The sequence below is a fragment of the Miniopterus schreibersii genome, assembly GCF_964146895.1.
Source record: "Miniopterus schreibersii genome assembly, chromosome: 7".
Classification (NCBI taxonomy): domain Eukaryota; kingdom Metazoa; phylum Chordata; class Mammalia; order Chiroptera; family Miniopteridae; genus Miniopterus; species Miniopterus schreibersii.
This window is the reverse complement of record NC_138108.1, coordinates 31009327-31031125: the sequence shown is the minus strand read 5'-3', so window position 1 is coordinate 31031125 and position 21799 is coordinate 31009327. Positions and strand designations below refer to the sequence as shown.

Below are 21799 nucleotides of genomic sequence, written 5' to 3'. Positions count from 1 at the left end.
TTGTACTGCTTAAATAGCTTTCAACAACATTTCAAAACTGGTGTAAGAGAATGTTGACTATATTTTGCATTTCTATTGGCTCTGTGAAACAGTTGTTAGATTTTTATTTTTTTTTAATAAATTATTTCATTGTATTGTCTGATTTCTGCTTCTTTTCTAGGTATACCATTGTCCTTAATGATTTTCCCAGCCATCAGCACTCTTTCAGCAGTGTTCAGTTTCCCTCTCAGCAGATATGGAAGACTGAGTCCTGACATTCTCAGATATTCTGTGCTGTAACTTGTAAGCCTAATATCAAGCCTTACACTTTTCAAAAGATGTCATTTGTTGCACATAGAAGGCTTGCTCTGTTCCAGAGGTTATGCCAGGGATATGAGACACATAAAAAACCTCTGTCCTCAGAGAACTCTGAGCCAGAAGGAAGGGACAGAAAAATAAGTTAGAGTAACCTGTGATGAGTTTGGGGTTAGAAATAAGGAAAAGGTGCTGTAGGAATACAGAGGAAGGAATGCTTAATCTCTTGGGGGTGGGGTTGGAGCTGGTAAGAAAGTCTTCCTTGCGGAGATGACACTTGAACTACTTCCGGAAGGATGGTTAGAAGTCATCTGTAGGGAAAGGGAACCTTGTGAGAGACAAGTTGTATAGTATGACTGTTCTGTAGCCTTGGAGAATAGTAGGATGAGATTAGGAAGATAGAGGTCCAGTTGTTAAGGAGTTTGGGCTTTACCTGATTAGTAGTTGGAAGTCTTTATAAAATTTTAAGTAGGGTAGCAACGTGATGAAATTTAAATTACAGACAGAACCCTATAGGTGGTCGAGATTCCAGGCAAAATATCTGTTAGGTGGTTATTGCAAAGTACAAGGGAGAAATTTTGAGGGGCTGAACAGAGGCAGTAGCTATAGGTATAGAAAGGAGAGGACTAGTTTGAGAAATGTTTAAGTAGTAGGGTAGATAGGATTTGGTGGCAGGATATAGAAAGAATTTCTAGGATGACTTTAAAGTTTCTAATTTTGCCTTGTGAAATGTGCATGGCCTTTGGAGTCAAACCAAGGTGTGCAGGTGTGCATCTGTCACTAGCCGTGTGATCTTAAACAAGTTATTGCTCTTTTATGTCTAATTTGTGATAGAGAAATGATAAACATAAGGTTCTGAGGATTAAATAGGATTATATATATATATATATATATATATATGTACAGTTGCTTGTTCTAGCTATTTTTATTATCAAAAAGAAATACAGGAAGAAGGTTAATTAGAGAAAGATTCTGAGATTAGTTTGGGACATGTTAAGGTTAGGATGTCTCCAAGTCATATAAATGATGATAGTTAGAAGGTACTTGGAAATAAGGCCCTGCCCTGGAGTTCAAAAAAGTCTGGTTAGGAGATACAGGTGAGATAAGGGACAGTATGGAGGCCAATGAAAATAGAGTATATAAAGGAAGTGAGTTAAGGCAGCAGTAACTTTCTGGGAAGGAAGACCGTGTTCCTAATGTTTACATTGGCATCAGGAAGGCACTGATAAAATTATTTTTCATCACCCTTCATTAGTATTAATGAAGTGCTTGCCATGATTAAAGTACTCGGATTATTCTGTTGCATCCAGAAATATGTAATTCCCTGCATTCAGAAGTTGTATATGTCAGGACAGGGGAGTGATGAACCTCCAGTGAGTGATGCAAGCCAAGTTTTTTAGGAATGTAGTGGGAGTGAAGGATCTTTCCCATTGGGTGATCAGAAAGGGTCATGTTACAAATCTTCCTGGAACTGGGTCTATAATAACAGGATTGCATTAGGAGGAAGTGGAGGTGCAAATGAGGTGGGAAGATTAAGATCTTTGACCTTGATCACTAAGATCAATGTGTTGTTAAGAAAAATAGCAAAATTTAGTGCAAGGGAAGGAGAGGGAGAACCTAAGTTCTGTTTTAGAAATACTTATTTTTAAGTGGCAGTGACACTGATTTTTAAAAATGCATGTGTTGGGAAGAGAGAGATCTGTGTTGGGGGTATATATTTAGATATCCTGTAACTGAGGCTTTGGGTTTTAAGATATCTTAGAGGAGAGAGGGATTTGGATATACTCATATTTCTGGGAGGAGAGTGAAGAAAACATGAAGAGATCAAAGAAGTATAGATGGAAAGATCCTTGAGAATTAAGGAGTATCATCAAAGTTGTGCTTTGGGAAATCATTGATGAACTCGAAGAGAAAACCCTGACAATGGATATGGTATAAGCCATTTTGCAAGGCTTTTAGAAGTGAGTTGGTGATAGGGAATTGGTAACAGTGAATATAGGTTACTTATTCAAATTTTGGCTTCCTAAAGAAAGAAGATAATTATTGGAGTAAAAGGGTTGAGGGAAGAATTTTTGTTTGTTTTTGCTTTCAAAGCCAGATTCCTGTGGGGAGGCTGGATAAGGAAACTAGGTATAAGTGTTAGCTTAGGAGGAAGAGACATTGACCCAAGACTGAGGAAAGAAGAGTATGAGTAGAGATGCAGATGTTTAAGAAACCAGGAGACACAGTGGGGTGGAGGAGTTAAGGTGTGTGTGAAGATAGAGTTTATGCTATGACTGCCTTGATCTCAGTAAACTAGAGGAATGAGGAAGATTGGGATAAAATTATGGAGGGGTAGAGAATAGAAGATTTTGAAAAGGGATTGTAGAGAATGAGACAAATGATGAGATCAATGAAGAGATTGCCCAGAAAGAGTAAAGGTTGAGGTAGGGCTAGGTTTATACCCCAAAGCTTGATTGATCAGTATTTTTCTTAGATCCTTGAGATTCTCAAACTAAGGTAGACATCTTGAACACAAAGCTTAACTCGATGCCTAGCCCCTTTGGGGTTAGGCATTAGAAATTGATTTAGTAGATTGGAGAAACTCAATTTATTTCAAGTATTCTGGGACCTTTTAGCATATATATGCCAAATACTATAAGTATCTTGTTTGCTTCTTACCACAATCATATGATAATCATTATCTCCATTTTGTAGATTAGATGACTTTTAGACTTTAATTTCCTCTGCATTATATAGCTATTAGTGTAAAGACTAGGATAGAACCAAAAGCAGTGTGATTTTAGAACCTGCTCTTTTAACTACCCAGCACTGTCCAATAGAACTATAATGTAAGCTACACATATAATTTTAAATTTTCTAGTAGGCACATTAAAAAATTTTAAAAAATAAAGTTAATTTTAATGTTTTATGTAATTCAGTATATCCAGAATATAATTTTATCCTGGAATCAGTGTAAAGAATAATCAGATTTTATATTTTTTCAATACTGATTTTGAAGTCCAGAGTGTGTGAACACATCTCAATTGGAGTAGTCACATTTCAAGGGCTCATGTGGCTAGTGGCTACCATATTAGTGCAGCTCTATACCCTAAAACCTGAGGCCAGTTTGAAGCTTGGGGATAGTGCAGAGGGTGCCTTATGCTTGTGACAGCATTAATTTGTATGAATGTTAAGGTAATGAAGCAGCTTGACTGTCCACTGTGTTCCTGATTTTTTGGGAAAGCCTTCCAATCCTTGAGAGCCACAGAAAAACCTGTGAGAGGTAGTTGTTTACAGCTATTTGCCTTAAAACTGGGGACCCATCAAGTATATAATTAGAAGTTAATTGTTAGAATTAAAAAAGAATTCCTAGCATTTTTTTACATAATCAACTGTCATCATCATAATAATGTACATTTTATATGGCCTTATTAATTACGGAACATTTTATATATGCTTTCTTACTTGTTCCTTACAACAGACCAATGAGGTATTATCTCCACTTAATACAGGTGATGAATTGATTTTACAGAAGGATTTAAGTGATTTGCTTCTGTTTACGTGTAATAAAGATGAACCCCCAAACCTCTATTTTGTTGTTGTTGTTGTTGTTGTTAATCCTCACCAGAGGATATTTTTTCCACTGATTTTTTTTAGAGAGAGCAGAAGGGAGGGAAAGAGAGAGAAAGAGAGAGAGACATTGATGTGAGAGAGAGACATCGATTGGTTGCCTCAGGCACCCTCCCTGACCAGGCTGGGGATCGAGCCTGAAGCCGAGGTATGTGCCCTTGACCATAATCAAGCCCAAGACCCTTCAGTCGTCAGACTGATGATCTAATCACTGAGCCAAACCTGCTAGGGCCAAAACCTGTATTTTTAAAACTCTGATCTGGTATTATTTTCCTACTGTGCTAATCAGCTTTGCCTTGTACACCACTCTCTTCCCAGAAATATATCCTCTAAAATCCTATATAATTGTTATGGTGGCTATACTGCATTTCTTGCTCAGTTACTGACTCTTACTTTATGTGACTCTGCTTGTCTATGTTGCCTGAGAATCCTAAGAGTACATCATTTTGTTTTGTTTGCTTATTTTTGGCATTGCTGTTTTGTTTGGACCTAGATTCCATAGGATCAACTCATCATGTGAACACGTAACTAGTCATGGTAAATTAAGAATGTACCTAGTTCCCCCCTCAAGTTTTTTGTCAAAGAAAATCTTGACTCTAGAGGAATTGTATGTTGTCAAGCTGGTGTTTATTTTCCTGAAATCTTTGCTGAAATTAGGCATTAAGACAAATGCAAACCCAACTCCCTGCATATTTTATGTGTGGGATTTTCATGAGATTTTTTGTCCTTTGTTTGAAAGAGTTTCATAGCTAAAACAATTACTGGCAGAGAGATTTTGGATGTACAGTTTGGATTGGCATGTAAAGGACCTGGAATTCCAGCACAGATTTGAGCTTTATCTTATTTTGACTTTGGGGAGCCACATGATTTGAATGCTTCAGGCAGAGTAGTGTAGACGGTAGTTTCCTGATATGTCTGGGATCTGACTAGTTCAGATTAACAGTAATTCTAGGGTCTGGAGATCCTAACTCCAAAAGAGCTCAATAATTGTAAAAGACATTGTAACTCATCAAAACATATGGATGACTAATGATGTTTCAGTGAAACTGACATCTGTATCCAAAGGTGACAGTATCACCTGGTCATTCCTAATCAGGCAGATCACTGACACACTCAATTGTGCTTATCCTTCAGTTATTACCATAACATGATATACTAACTGACTTCTCTGTGCCTTAGTCTTATAAAACGGAGATGATAATGGCATATATTTCAAAGAGTATTTTTAAGAAATAAATGATTTAGGTCTGGCCAGGCGTGGCTCAGCGGTTGAGCGTTGACCTAGGATCCAGGCGATTGGGGTTCGATTCCCGGTCAGGGCACATGGCCGGGTTGTAGGCTCAATCAATGGCTCTCTCATCATTGATGTTTCTCCCTCTCTCTCTCCCCCCCCCCTCCTTTCCTCTCTCCGAAATCAATAAAGATATATTTAAATAAATAAATAAATAAATGATTTAATAATGTATGTGCTTACAATAGAGCCTGGCTTACAGTGAGTCTCCATAAATATGAGCTGCTATTATTATTATTATTGATGTTGCCATTAGTTCTATTGGGAATGTTTAACAGTTTTTATTTTTACAACTTACATTTTTATCTTCTAGCTACTCTGCTAAAAGATAGAATGAAACAGTTACCTGCAGCAACAGTTCGCCTCCTTTCAAGTTCCCAGATAATCACTTCAGTGGTCAGTGTTGTAAAAGAGCTCATTGAAAACTCCTTGGATGCAGGTGCCACAAGCATAGATGTTAAACTGGTGAGTGTCCCTGAGAAGCCAAATACCTTTAAAGCAAAAAAGGGCTGGACAGATAATTCCTCCTTACAACTATTACCTTTCTTTTCTTTATATGTACCAGTAAATTATTCAGAGGACATTGGACCCTTTGTCTTATTTAAGAGTAAATTTTTTAATTTTTTTTTAAAATATATCTTTATGATTTCAGAGAGAGGAGAGGAGAGGGAGGGAGAGAGAGAGATACAAACATCAATGATGAGAGAGTCATCGATCGGCTGCCTCCTGCACGCCCCCAACTGGGGATCGAGCCCCCAACCTGGGCATGAACCCTGATCGCCTGGATCCTAGGTCAACGCTCAACCGCTGAGCCACGCCCGGCGGGCAAGAGTAAATTCTTAAATTTTGATTTAAATCAACATTAGTAACACTAAAGGAAATTATAAAAGAAAACTTCTTGGACATTTTCTATATTCCCTTTAGTCTGATTCTAATACAATTGATAGTAATTAAATAGGGTTAGATAATTATATCTGACATATTTCACTTAAGAATCTTAGGCAGACAGATATCTTGTTCTTAAAGTTCTCTGTAAAAAAAAACCAGTTTTTAAAAATCATGTTATAAAGCCAACAGGGGTCCTCTTAGAAAAAGAAATGAAAGTGCACATTTTTAACTGGATATATATTTTAGTCCCTTGAATTTGTCAGTTTCTTTTTGTCTGCTTTGTAGAGTTTTAAAATAAACAACTGTACTGCTATACGTAATAAGGGCTGTTTCATTTTGGTTTCATACAATAATAACTATCCTAGCTGGGAATGTTTTCCTAATTAGTTAAACAGGCTGATATTTTTTAAATGGATCTTTGTGTTCTGTTTCTCAGATGACTAGAGTTCTTACTTATATTGAAAGATTTGCATTTCTTTAGTTAATGATTTTTTTTATAAAAAGCAGACCAGCTATTCCCAGAATAATTTAATTTTAGATTGGAAAGAGATAAGGAACTAAATCTTGTGTGTCTCCCCCCAATACCTTGTATATCTATTTTATCTAAAAAGTACTGACATAAATAGTATTAAAAAGTTTTAGATTATTAAAAAGATGTGGTATTATTTTAAATAGTAGAGTCATTGTAATTGTAAGAAGATTTTTTTCCCTTTAAAACTTGCATCTTTGGCCATACACATAAAACTTTGTGAAGTCAAGTTTATGATAGACGTTTAGTACCAAATTTAGAATATGGTATTCAGAGAAAGTGTGATCACTATAGGAATTTAGATTTTTTTGTTATGTATGCATATTTTTAGTATTAGATAACAAAAACTAAGCTATGAATTGAGGGTTTTTTCCTTGACTTTTCAAGTTAAAAACTCACTGAGATTGCCCAGTTAGGTGTATTTTCTCAGCAGTTTCCTGTTAGCTTACTATGCAGAAAGAAATTTAAAGCTATGATGTAAATATTTAAATTTCTTATTGAAACAGTAAGTAGTTCAAGGAGAAAGTATTAAAAATCAGGTTGGCCCAGCTGGGCGTGGCTCAGCGGTTGAGCGTTGACCTAGGATCCAGGCAATCCGGGTTCGATTCCCGGTCAGGGCACATGCCCGGGTTGTGGGCTGCAGCCGATCAGTGACTCATCATTGATGTTTCTATCTCTCTATCCCTCTCCTTTCCTCTCTCTGAAATCAATAAAGATATATTTAAAAAAAAAAAAAAAAAAATCAGGTTGAAGAAAGATACTTGCTAGACTCTTGGTGGGTACTGTTTTTGATGGTTATGGTGGTGGTTTATTTGAGAGATTACATATACATAGGTATTTATAATTTAGAAGAACTTTTTTTAGTCAATTTAAACAAATTTAAACATAAATACCTATGCTACTGAGACAAAGGGAACTTTAAATATCAGACTGATTTTTCTTATTTTACAGTTGAATCTAAGTCCTGGGAAAATGAGGAACTTGCCTATTGTACCATAACTAGGAGTTAGTAGACTTAAGAAATTAAACTCTTACTTCCTTAAGATTAGGTTTCCATAAAAGATAAATGACAAAGTTATCTCACTTGTGTTTCTGTTTCTAAATGTTGTAGCAGTTTAATGTACCTGTATGCTAAAAGTATTTTTTAACTTTGTGTAGGAGAATTATGGGTTTGATAAAATTGAAGTGCGAGACAATGGTGAAGGTATCAAGGCCAGTGATGCACCTGTAATGGCAGTGAAGTACTACACCTCAAAAATAAATAGTCATGAAGATCTTGAAAATTTGACAACTTACGGTTTTCGTGGAGAAGCCTTGGGATCAATTTGTTGTGTAGCTGAGGTAAGGTAATTTATACTGACTATTTTAGTGATTTTATAGTCACAGAATATTAAAATTAAGAAAAGACTAAGTCATTAGTATTTGGGAAAAAGTATGTTTCTTGTGGTGAATATACATAACATAGAACTTGGCATTTTAACCATTTTTAAATTAGATTTATTGGGTCAACATCAGGTGTACAATTTTATAACAGGACATCTCTGTGTATGCTTTTGTATGCTTACCACTTAAAGTCTAGTCTCCCTCCATTGCCATTTTAACCATTTTTAAGTGTACAATTGAGTGGCATTAATTACATTCACATTATGTGCAGCCATCACCACCATCCATCTCCAAAACTTTTTCGTCATCTCAAACTGAAACTCTGCACCCATTAAACAATAAATCCTCATTCTCCTTTTGGCCCATTCCCCGATAGCCACTATTTTGCTTTCTCTCTCTATGAATCAACTATTCTAGGTACCTCACAAAAATGGACTCATACAATATTTGTCCTTTTGTATCTAGCTCATTTCACTTAGTTTGTGTCAGAGTTTGCACATGTAATGTGTATCAGAATTTCATCACTTCTTAAAGCTAAATAATAGTTCATTGTATGTTTAAACCATGCTCTTTGTTTGTTTATTTTTTTTTACCATGTTTTGTTTATCTCTTCATCTGTTGATGGACATTTGGGTTGTTTTCACCTTTCAGCTACTATTGTGAAAAATACTGCTATGAATATTGGTGAACTATCTGCTCGCATCCCTGCTTTCACTTCTTTTGGGTATATACCCAGAAGTGGAACTGCTGGGTCATATGGTAGTTCTGTTTAATTTTTTGAGGAACAGCAAAGTATGTGTTGCAGTGTTTCTAATTTAGAAGAGGAAAAAGTGTTTTAATGACCCATTGGCCCACTGGAAAAAAATGTATTCAATAAAATAAAATGGGTATCTTAACTATAAGCACTTTTCAGAGCCTTAACTATATTAAAGCGTATCGTGAATCTCTAAGGTTGGTGATTTTTAGTAGGTGCATTTCCTTGCCATCTACTTGGCTATGAAACCCTTTCATTGAGAAACATAGAAATTCCACTCTATGTAGTCAATACAGATAATTAGATTGTGCCCTAGAGATGTGAATTGAGTTGGCCTAAACTTCTAGTAGTTAGAGGCAGTTTGGATCTTAGAATTTTGCTCTCCTGACTGATGGCTAGGTGCTTTCAATGTTTATAAATCCAGTTCACTGCCTGACTCACTTCATTGTCTAGTACACATTATTCCTCATGGCCTCTGCGATAGATTACACAACTATTTTGTGGCAAAGCTCATCTAGAACCTTGTTCTCTTAATTTGCATGTATCTCAGTTATGTTTTATCACATTGTTCTTTGTGCTGTACTGTTTGTCTATGTGTGTTAGGTTCTGTTTTTTAGAGTGATGGTATATGTGTGCTAGTGAGGGACCTGGTAATTGTGAGGATCTTTTTAGCTATCTAAATTTGCCCAGTGGCAGTGTAAACCTTCATTTGTGCTTAGGCTAGCAGACCCTATTTAGGTGAGAATGCTCAGATGCAATAAAATGATAGGATTTTATACCTAATTATCCAGGAAAATGTCATGGACAGAAGATACTGTTTCTATCTCCTCATTTGGTCTCTGGACATCTATTTAGTAGCCTAGTCTCCCCAGCAGTGATGTATTCTCCAGGCTTATCGTGGTCTTCACTCTGCCCTTCTGCCTTTAGAGTATTGTCGTAGAGTAGGTTTTTTCCATTTTTGTGGATAGGGTTCCAGCTAGGTATTCATTTACTCTGTGACTGTGGGCCTCTGTAAGGTGATACCTAAATAAGAAAGAAAAATTGTGGGTGGGGAGGAGGTGGAATTTAGAGTGGCCGGTTTTGCTGTTCTAACACAGAGGATTGTGGGCCCTTGCTTAGAAGCCAGGTGTTCAGACATCAGTAAAGGAGGAAAGACCTTGCCATTCCTTAAGTGCACTCTGCTTAAAACTTCTATCCCTAAACTAGCACACCCTGTGCTTCTGTTATTTTTCTCAGCACTTGTTTTATTTAAAGTTCACTGAGTCTCCAAAGAGATTTTAGGGAAGAATATCCAGAGGGTACAAGTGGGCATTGCCCATCATTCTCCCCAGAGAGTGTATATGGGAACCTATAGCCCTGAGATCTTGCAGAAAGTCTTTTTAAAGTGGGATGGGATTTGTACCAGAGAACCTCTGAAGCTCCCAGTACTAGTACTATTGTTTAAGCTCTCAGTGGCTATTTTAGAAATCATATCATTTGATAACATAAATATTTGATTTTTTAGCTGTTGTCCAGGTTTGGCAGGTAGTCTTTAAGCTTTATTTTGGCAGAGTATTGTTGAAAAATATATAATTTAGTATTTCACTATTTTCTAAGGTGTATATAAGCTTTCAAAACTGAAATTAGTCATTATTAGCTTTGTCTGCTAGGTGGCAGCACTATACTTATACATAAGCCATATGATTTATCCAAATCTACACTAGTTCTGATTTTAGATGGCTGTTTTGCAAGTCTTTATCTTGTAGTACTCTGTTTGGTTTCTTTATTTGGTTACTTGAACCCACTTGATATCTATGTTTATCATTTTGTCTTTTGTTTCATTTTCTGAGGTATTTGAATGCCCTGAATATTAATACTTAAAATAATTTTGCTCATCAAAATTACAAAAGGAGTAAAATAATTGTCAAAGTACCACAATAATAGAAAACTATAAACTTAAAAAATTATGTTCAGTTTTTCACATTGCAATGTCAAATGCTTGTAGGAAATACTTAACAGCATTTTATGGAATCTCTGCTTATAAATCTTTGGGAGAACCACAAGTAGGTGTGTGTGTGTGTGTGTGTCCGTGTCCCACATATACATGCATGCGGACTTGCACACACACAGCACACATCACAGTGAATTTTTACATATGTACACTCCAGATCCAGATATAGACCATTGTCAGCACTCCTGAAGGTTCTTTCATTCCTCCTCCTAGTCAGTACTCTCAAAGTAATAGCTGTTCTGACTTATATCAACATAGATTTACCGGTTTTTGAACTTGATCTAAATGGCATCTTACAATATATACTGTTTTGCCACAGACAATTTTTTTTTTTTTTGATGATTTAGGTTTGATTTTGCCTGAAAGCCAAAGGAAATATAGAACTTTGGTGGTAGTAGTAATAGACCCTAGTCACTGCCCAGATCCCCATTTCAGGACTGAACACTCATTCTCCCAGCTACCAAGAGTATTGGCGACTAAATGCTCACCGCTGAGTCTCCCACTGGAGACTGCCCTTACCTCAGCTAAAGAGAGTTACCTTACTCACATTATACAAGGCATCTGCATCAATATTGGTTGACAAGGGGCTGTGAAGGCCCTATTCCAGTTCACAACTCCACCATGCTACCTGTGCCCTGGAGCACCGTAGTGGAGTACCCCAGGGCCTTGTGTCTGTGGCACAGCCCCACTTCTCTTTCTGCCCCGCCCCCACAGGAGATCATCCTAGGAGCACTCCCCAGTAAACGTCCTTCTCACTATTCTTCATCTCAGTCTACTTCATTTGTAAGCCACCCTATGGTGAGGTTTTATGGTTCAATCTTGTAAGGCTGATAAGGAAACTGAAGCCTTGTGAAGACCAAATGCCAGTTCTTCTCACCCCAGCTTTAAAACACAGTCTTAATAATCAGTCAGTTAATATTTCATTGTTTGTCTGTAGAATGCTGTGCTAAGAAGTTTACTTCGGGGGAACTGTTTATAGTGAAGTAAATAGAATATGAAAATTGCTCCTTATTTAGGGATAGTATGTTGATGGTGAAACCAAGAATTCAGTTCCAATTTCATGCTTCCCAGTGCTGAGTTTTCTGTAGTAGGTCATGTTACCTTCTTATTAGGGTGGTTAAAAAGGTATATATAAGTTTAAAAGTACCTCACATTTAAATAATAAATATCCCAGGCCTGCAGTGGTAAGCCCAATAGGTAGGTTATCAAAGAGAAGTCAAGTTGAAACTTATGTGGGAAGGTTCTGAATAGTGTTTCAGAAATACAGAAAGTAATATATGTTTGTTAAGGTCAGTTACATTTAAAAATAAATGTTGTTATTCAGGAAGACTTAATGATTACTTTTGGGGGGATTGCTTTTAAATTTAATGAATATTCTTCACTCAAAATTGAAGTTTTATTTATAGAAATTGAATATTTATTTTAAGGCTCCAGTTTATTTTGAAAATTTTTGGATAGAGATTGCAGTTACATAATAAAAATTAATGATTCGGTTATTTTATCTGCCACACTAACTGATGCAGATAATTTTAAAGTCATACAGATGTAAATCATCTCAAATTCATTAGGTTGATAATACAGGATGGGGCAAAAGTAGGTTTACAGTTGTGAGTATGCGAAACACAGAGTTTATTCTTGTATTACTTATTAATTGCTGTTATTATTTTCCATATGAACAACTGTAAACTCACTTTTGCCCCTACCTGTATGTAATTGAGATAATGTTTTGCACAATATCAGTCAGCTATTCCCCAAAACTCCAATTGTTGAAATTATTTTTTGTTAGGTTACTTTAAAGATGTTAATTTTAGCCCTGGCCGTGTGGCTCGGTTGGAGCGTCATCCTATACACCAGAAGATTGTGGGTTCAATTCTTAGTCAGGGCATGTTTGATCCTGGTTGGGGTGGTATGAGAGGCTACTGATTGATGTTTCTCTCCCACATCGATATTTCCCGTGCACGTGCTCGCTCTCTCTTCCCCCTTCTCCCCTCTCTTCCTCTCTCCCCTCTCTCCCCCTTTTTCCTCCCCCTCCCCATTCCTCTCTTCCCCTCCTTCTCTCTCCCCCCCTTTTCTCTCTCTGTAAAATCAATAAACATATCTCTGGTGAGGATTAAAAAAAATAGGGTGTTAGTAATTTTAGTTAAAAATGAGAAAAAGTAAACTTTCAGCAAAATTGGCTTGAGAAATTTAAAATACATCTATATTTTTTATACACTTTAAAAGAATGGGCAGTTTTTTAGTTGGTTAATAGTAAAATGACTTTCAATCTTAGAATTAAACAGTCCAAGGAAGTAAAACATTGTCTTTATATCTACAAAGTATCCTATTGCTACTTTAAAATGGAATTACTGATTTCATAATCTATGGTGAATATACCAGGGACTGGCACAAATTGGCTGATAATGGTTTTCTTTAAATGATATCATCAAACATTACTTCTCTTAAAATATATTGTTTGTAGAGTAATAATTTTGGTATGTTTGCCATTCTTCAATGTTAAATTTCTGGTACTAATTTCTAAGCATACTGAGTAGAGTGAGCTAGAGAGTGAAATCCTGTTTTGACTTACTCATAAAGTTTTTTATGAAGATTATATATATTGCTCCTGTCATATAATAAAACATAAAATGTATTTTATTTGTTTATAAGCAGATGTTTTATATACATTACATTAAAAATGATCTTTTTTCCCTCCAAAGGAATGTTTAAGAAACTCATACAAGTTTTTTGAATTGGATTTTAAGTGAAGGCTAAGTTATATCTCAATTTTAGGAGGAATACAGAATAGTTTTGTTTTCTGAAAAATCACAACAAACACTGAACTAGGAGTCAGAAGGCTAATTCTCATTCCTAAGTGTTTGAATAAGAGACTTGGCCAAAGGCATAAAACAGATTAACTTTTCTGAGAGTCGTTTTCTTTTTTAATTTATAAGGTGATGATAATAATTTGAGGGTCAAAGGAAATAATAACACACATTAAAGTATCTTGAATATTGTCATGTGCCATACATTGAAAGTTATTTTCACTCTGGTATGGAAAGTAGTATGCGGCTGTATCATATAGGCGATAGTATCATCAGCCTTGCTCATTTCCTTGCTGGCAAGCAGTACTTCACCCCAACTTTCAGAGTTTATGCAAATTCCTCAATATTTTTGGGAAATACTTTCTAAAACTTTACAGCCATTCCTAGGTAAATTCCTTCTAATTTTCACCAGAGTTCTTTATTTTGTTGCATAAATTCTTGTTTTTCCTTTTGGTTTTCCCTCAGAAGAATTAGAAGAATGCCCGCCATCCTCTGGATAATACTCATGTTTATTGGTTTATTCATTCAGCATTTCTTAAAGTGGTGACAGTAAGCTGGGTATTATTCTGATCTAAGTTCACTATACATAATTTTGTGATGAGCTAATATGGTACCTGTAGGTTTGTTATTGTTTTATATTACATTAAACTTCCATGACTTAAAGGGAGCAGAATGAGAAGCTAAGTGGTTCTGTTTTGAGGATGGAAGTTGAAACTCCCTTATTAGTGGGCCCACTTAGCTGTAAAGGGCTAGAAGGAAGCCCCTAGTTCTCATTCTGATGATTCCTGCCTCCTGCTTCACAGTGTAGGGTACTTTTTGTGTCCTTTAAAGCCATGGTGGTAGAGCTTTAGTTAGAATAGGCACAGGATTTTTGAAGGTTATGCTCCCTAAACACAGTCTCCTCACAGCTAATAGAACTCTGTTGAAAAGGGAAAAGCCAGAGCCAAGATCTCTATTGCCAGTCTCCCACAGTGGGGTATCTGGGAGAATGTTCTGACATCAGAGTGCTTAAACAGACACGCAGGTGTACTCAACACAGTAAGAAAAAGACATTTTGGTCATCCAGGCAAAATCCATATTTCAGTTGGATCATGAGAACCATTTACTTCAGTTTTTAGACCCATGTTCCTGTGCAGCATTCTTCCAAAAGTCAGTAAAAACAAAAACAAAATTTATAACACAATTATCTTAAATAAATTTTTGTCAAGAGGATTTTTTTGCAAGAATTACCAGGATGTATCCTAAGTTTGTAATTAACATTTTATCTATAACATTGAGAAAAACTGCTTATCTAAACTATAAATGCTGTTTTTGTAACTTTAGCTTTGTAATAGTACTATAATTTCTTGAAACTGAGTAACTGAACCAGAGTCAGTTTTTAATAATTGATAACTAATAAAACTCTAAGAACTTCTAAAACTTCTTTTAAAATAAACTCCTCAAAATTCTTTAAATATATTATTAACACCACTAGATTCATTCACTGCCACAATTCCTCAATGTCTCCAGTAAGAGGCACCAGTAATAATTTGTAATATTAGAGATGCTTCTGAGGTGGAGTTACGGCAGGTTCAAATGCTAGCTACTAGACTGCTAACACATTCTGAACCTGTGCCTGGTCCAAAAAAAGGTTTCCTGCCCAGGACACAGGTCATATGATGAAATGAACTCTTGAAATACAATTCCTTCCTCTGAAGAACACACTGTATTTCATGAATTTGTGAAACATGCTTATGCGTTTTATCTTCCACTGTCTTTAGTAGTGAATTGCAGAGCATTTCCTATCTAAATAAATGTTCATAGTACCCTACAAATTCTAATTTTTTAAATGTTAATGTTGGAAATAATATTGTGTTTTATTTTTTTACTTTAACATAAATGTTGCATTTTGACCCCTATTTTACTTTTTAATACTTCAATTTATTCATTGAGGCTGGAGTATATTTACTATTCATTAATGTTTTGAAGGATGTGCAAGTTAATATCTGTAAAGTACTTTGACGTAGTTAAAGCAAAAACACGTGTAACCTTATGAAGTATTAGCATCATCTTCATCTTATCATCACCCTCCCCTTAAAGATGATAGCGTAATTTATTCAGGACCATCTAGCAAGCCACTGGCAGAGTTAGTACTAGAACTCGGAGTTCCAGGGCTGTCTTTGCTCAGTGACACCAACTTTAGGTCAGGTGGCTAGCTCTTTGGAGAATAGAAATAGAATTCAGTTGACCTTGGCATTTTGGAGAAGTGGTTGGTTAAATGTAGAATTGTTTTTAAAGGGACAATCATGGAGTAATTAGAGACAAAGAAAATCTCTAGCAATCTGTCGTCTTGATTTTGACAAACTTTACTAGAAGAAATCACTGTTGGAACCACTGGAGTTATGATGTTGCAGGGAAGATTAAGATTAGTTATCAGGGAAAATTTTAAATTATACAACTTTTGAACCATGGAATATATTTTTGAAAGAAGTAAAATAATCACTTTAGATTATTAGATAACAGTTATCACAGAAATAGCAGCTTGACGCAGTGCCCCTAGTAAGAATTTTATGGATGTCACCTTCAGAGAGAATCTAGTAGACTGTACTAGTACTGTCAGCTAGAGAAACCATACTTTTTCATGGTGACTTTGCAGTTCTTTACATGGTACCCACAAGTTCCACAAAGCCATATGGCCTGCAGTAAATCAGTGCATGGTTAGGACAGAGTGACAGAACCATCAGATGTAGATTCAACTGGACCTACTTGAGTTCTAGCAGGAGAGTTAGATTTTTATGGCTTTTTCCAAAATTATATAGATTTATTTTAAGATAATCAGCTCTGCACAGTCTAAGGATGGCCAAGACAGATTGCTACTAATTCTGGGTCATCATTGTTTACCACAAGTGTGAGGAGGCTCCTCTTTTATGAATCCACCCTGCTTTCCTTGCCATAGTCCCCACTCCCCATCTATGGTATTTTCTAGCAAGGATATGGTTTGCTATTGTTATCTTCGCCTACTAATCTCATGAGATAGGTAAATAGAAAGCTGAGGGAGAATGCAGACCTTCTTAAGTTTATATTTCTATGACTGTAACATCTTTGGAAATGTTTCGTACTGAATTAAATCGTTTTTTATACTTGCATGTTTTAATGCTAAACTTTTTTTAATTAATAAAAATTTTACATTTAAACAAGTGAGTTCAAAGCTTGGGTTTAAGAAAAAAATGGCCATACATATGTAGGTTGATTTTTGTGTTTTTATTCTTTTGAACTGTTTAACTTGAAATACAGAAGTGCAGTTTTATACACTTTAATCACTACAAAAGGATTATTTACTTTACCAACAAATTTATGAGAATAGTCTGTTAAAAAACAGACTTTCCTAATGCATTTGAAGTATTTGATTTTACAAATGTAAGTCACATAATGCATATAATAAAAATAGCCATTTCAGATATTTCGATTTATTTACAGTTGTTTTAATTAGAGTAAAATATTCAAAAATGAGTGATTTAACATAAAAAATACATAAACTCACCTATTGCTTATTAGTGTAGTTCTAAGTAATATTACAAGAGAAGTGGTCATAAGAATTTATTAAGTCAGACTTTTCAGTCTTGTGAATAAATGATTATTATTTTAAATACGGTTTGAGAATGAGCCCTCTGCAAAAATCATTATTTTATTAGAGGTTTTTTTTTAATTCCAGGTTTTAATTACAACTAGGACAGCTGCTGATAATTTTAGCACCCAATATGTTTTGGATGGCAGTGGCCACATAATTTCTCAAAAACCTTCACATCTTGGTCAAGGTAAGAGAGTAGCTTTGTAGCATTCTTTGCCTTTTCTGTCTTAATCATTTATTTAAAAAAAATTCTTCATGCATTTAAATATATTGATTGTTTTGGGTTTGGTCCAGATAATAGCTACTTAACTTCCAAGTGAACATTCAGCCTGTACTTTAGCCACCAGTCTCCTAAATACTTAGAGTTCGTCTCAAGAGGAATTGTGTGAAAGACTCTGGGCCCCAACATGGATTAGTTACTCCTCTGTAAAGACTGTAAGAGCAATTATTTTACTCTTGCTGGATTGCTATTGTCTTTATATATGAAGGATACTATTTTGTTGAGTTTACTAAAACATTGATTTGTTAATCATGGTAACAAACCATACCATCAGATATGATTAAATAAATAATTTAAAATATATTTGTTTAGAGAAAACTTCAAAAATGTATACAATAGATAGAATAGTGTATCCATTACTCAGTTTCAACAATTATTTACTCATTGCTCGTGTTTTGTCTAATACCCTCACCCACTTCCTCCCTTTCTGTATTATTTAAAGCAAATAAATATATTAATTATTATTGCTATTGGTTAGTTTTTTAGTGTTTTATACATTTAAGTAATTTTATTATTATATTTTAATTGACATCTTATGTTTCTAAGTACCTCTACTGTTTACCTGGAAGGGGGAACAAAAATGTCTTCAGGCTTGCGTTTCACATACATCCTTTAATCTTTTTCATACTGCTAAATTCTACTAATAGGATGTTTAAAGTTGAGAAAATATTAAAGATATGACCTCTTTAGAGCCATGTCCAAAAGAATTTTTAGATCTGAAAAGGGACTTGTGTTTTTGTTGTTGTTTGCCCTTCTCCAATTTGTATTGTAAATTTACTTTTAATTTTGTGGTCCCTGTAACTTATGAAAGTCCTGTGTTTTTTGGTGATTCCCCCCTCTCCCCGTTTTAATGTTAAATTATTGGATTTATTTTTTTAAATGACTTGTCTTCATTGAAATTTATTTTCTTGTATCTTAACACTGATACCAAATTTTCTCTTCTTTCTTTTATTATAAACCTCCAATTAGTTACTGATTAGTTTTGCCCATTAAGTATTAACATTTTTGTGTCCACATGGGGGAGTTAATAGGAACTCCTAAGAAAACACACTAACATTTTTTCTCTTTTATTCAGTTAATAAAAATGAGCTCACCTAAATACTAATTAATTTGATGTATAATAATATTGTACATGTATTTTAAAATAATAGATTGTGATTATTTTTATATATGGAAGATTAGGACAAAGAGGCAGCTTTTTTTTTTTTTTTAATTCAAGTGAGCTTGAATTTATTTATTTATTTTTTATATCTTTATTGATTTCAGAGAGAGGAAGGGAGAGGGAGAGAGAGAGATAGAAACATCAGTGATGAGAGAGTCATTGATCAGCTGCCTCCTGCACGCCCCTGACTGGGGATCGAGTCCCCAACCCAGGCACATGCCCTGACCAGGAATTGAACCCCGATCGCCTGGATCCTAGGTCGACGCTCAACCACTAAGCCACGCCCGGCCGGGCAAGGCATTTTTAAATATGGTTCCTCTCCAGAAATGTTCTGACCTCTGTTCTTAGAAGTTCAAATTAGGAAACCATTAGGAGATATTTGAGTGGCCATCCAGTAGAGTACTTTGAAGTAATCTAGTCACCTTATAAAAACTTAAATGTATTTATTTTTATCTTAGTAGTAGCCAGTCTAATCTGGATGGCCAGTGGCTTTATATCACTCATACTTTTCATGCTTTCCTGTATTCATCTCCATGAGAACTATGAAATAACAGTTCTTAAATATGGAAATTTTCTGATCTTTGCTTGTTTTCTTATTGATTTTTCTGTTCTTGCTTACCTGTGCCTTCTCTTAGTAAGTGAGATCAGGTATGCATATTAAGGAATTTCTACAGTTAATAAGTGAACCTTATTTTCTTTAGCAATATTTCTTTTACTTTAAGAACAGCAGACGTGGAAAGCCAATCGTTGCTAAACTAGCAGTAATTGCCTTTCATAGCTCACTTTTTTCTCCTAATTACAGTTGTCTAGGAAAACAACACAAAAATGAAGCCCTTTGTTTCAAATTGCTCTAGGTGGACATATTATGGAAATCCACAAACACTTTCAAAGGCATTTTACATTTATATTGCCTTAGTGCTGATAGTTTGTGAGTGATTGAATCACGGAATCACATTTCACCACCAGCTGTCATTCAGCTTCCATTTAAATATTTTCTGTGTAAGATAAAACTACAGTTCAACCATCTTAATTAATACCTGTGCATTTAGGGTTCTTGTAGATTAATTTCTGCTGTGGTGTAAACATCCTTACTTAGCAGTTACTCCTCATATCATCTGATAGGATGACACCTGTAGATAGCCTAACTGTAGATGCAGGGACAACTTACAACAGAATCTTTTTTAAGCATTGGAAAATTTGTTACCCCTTTAAAAAACATATTTTAAAATGTTTAAAAATAGCTTACTGGAGATTCCAGTTCTAGTGTAGGTATTTGTTTTATGGATCAATTTAGCTATTTTAAATGATTTATGTGTTTAACAGTATGTCATTTAAAATTACCCTTAACTTCTGTTCACTTTTATTTTAAGCCTTTTAAATTCTTTTACCAAGTACTCTGACAAAATTATTTGTTTTAGTCGTATCTTTTTTGTCATCACTTCTATTCTCTTTACCCTAGATAATCAGTATTAAGCTTTCTAAATTGATTTACTCTCCTGGAAAAAATTCTTTTAACACTTCTGTCGTAGGAATTTCTCAGATATCAAAAGTAGTATATTTAAAGTACTCTGATCAGAGTATTTCCTTTCCCTACCCCATTGTTAGAGCATCGTGTTCTTTGTAAATCCCTGCTATGTGTGATTGTGCATGTATTGAAAGATTTTTTAAGCTTGAGAATGGAACTATATTTATTAAATAGTTTAAGGAGACTCTGATATATTCAAGCAATCATACCTCTTTACATTAGGAACATAAATAGCTGCCTATATAAATGGCATAACATAGTTGTCATGTAAAAATATAACAGGGAGCATATCACAGGACTGCAGTTTTATTCTGGTGTTTGTAGAATGTGCTAAAGTTAGAGAGCTGAGCAATTCTCTTGTAAAATATGATAGTTTACAAGGGCCTCCTCCCTATTGGCCAATATTACTTAGTACTTTTTTTTTTAAGGCTATATATTTCATTTGGAATCAGCAGAGTTTTCCATCATTAAGTTTTATTCCAACATATAATTCTTAGCTTATTGATAATTTTTAGTTTACTCTGAGAAAATATTTTTAGCTGCTAAAGCAGTTATTTATCAACTAATATATGGATTAGGTATAGTGTGGTCTTTGATATATAACATATTTTTTAAAAATCAACATATACTTTTTCCTTTCATAAACATTTTTATATTTTGCCCTATTGACTTCGCTCTGCCTTCCTTAACACTGTTCACAACTACAGTATATACTATTATATTTGTCACAGGCCAGTGGAAAACACAGATGAGTAAATAAGTAATGACAATACAAAGCAGCCACTAGCTGCCAAGAGGAAGGTTAGCAAATTTTTCAGAAAAGAACATTTGAGTTTGAAAATGGTAGGCCAGAAGGGATGGTCAGCAAGATGGATGTAGAAGATTTCAAGGTACCATTGCTCTTTATGTACCAGGGAGGAGAAAAACACATAATTTTTTTTAAAAATATGTTTTTATTGATTTGAGAGAGAGAGAAAAACATTGATAAGAGAGAAACATTGATTGGCTGCCTCCTGCATGCCCCCCACCAGGGATCGAGCCCGAAACCCAGGCATGTGCCCTGACCAGAAATTAAACCAGTGACCTCTTGGTGCATGGGTCAACGCTCAACCACTTAGACACATCAGCTGGGCAACACATAATTTTTAAAACTTGTATTTTTAAAAACTTATTGAAGAACTGTGTCACAAAGTTTAAATGAATTAAGTTCAAAAGAAAGATGACCGCTTCCTAGACAAGAAGAAATTGGTGGCCATTTGCATCCCTGGGAACATTAACTGAGACTGGAGTCATAGCAGACAAAAGAGCAGGCCTACTATAGGCAGGGGGTCTTCTATGGCCCTTGGAGAAACCAGCTGAACTTTTAATAGCCACATGTGAGTTTATGGGACAGACTGGAAGATGGGATCCTCAAACACAGAGCTAGTTCACCACAGATGCCTAAATCTCATCAGGACTTTTACTGAGTAAGCAAGTGACGAAGAAAGTTGGGACTGAACTAGAGAGAGAAAGAAAAATCTTAAAGTTTTGCAGTGCTTAGGTCCCAAAGCCTTGCTAGAGGGAAGATACTTGTTTCTATCCTCAAGACATTAGACACTGGAAGTGAACTGGAACTAAATGAATGGGCAACTGAGCGCCAACACTGATAAACTCCTGATTATATTGAAGAGATCTGCTCTT

General features: G+C 35.2%; 1 protein-coding gene across 5 annotated transcripts in view; it reads left to right on the top strand.

Annotated features, from left to right (window-relative positions):
* Window positions 1-21799, top strand: part of PMS1 (PMS1 homolog 1, mismatch repair system component) — a 64171-nt gene that overhangs the window by 717 nt on the left and 41655 nt on the right. For 4 of the 5 annotated variants that reach the window (XM_081142410.1, XM_081142412.1, XM_081142413.1 and 1 more), the window contains exons 2-5: window positions 161-282; window positions 5511-5662; window positions 7773-7955; window positions 17237-17339. In XM_081142410.1, the coding sequence (XP_080998536.1) occupies window positions 5531-5662; window positions 7773-7955; window positions 17237-17339 (418 nt within the window). In that variant the 5' untranslated portion in view covers window positions 161-282; window positions 5511-5530. The remainder of the gene's footprint in view (window positions 1-160; window positions 283-5510; window positions 5663-7772; window positions 7956-17236; window positions 17340-21799) is intronic. The other variant, XM_081142411.1, reaches the window with a different exon arrangement.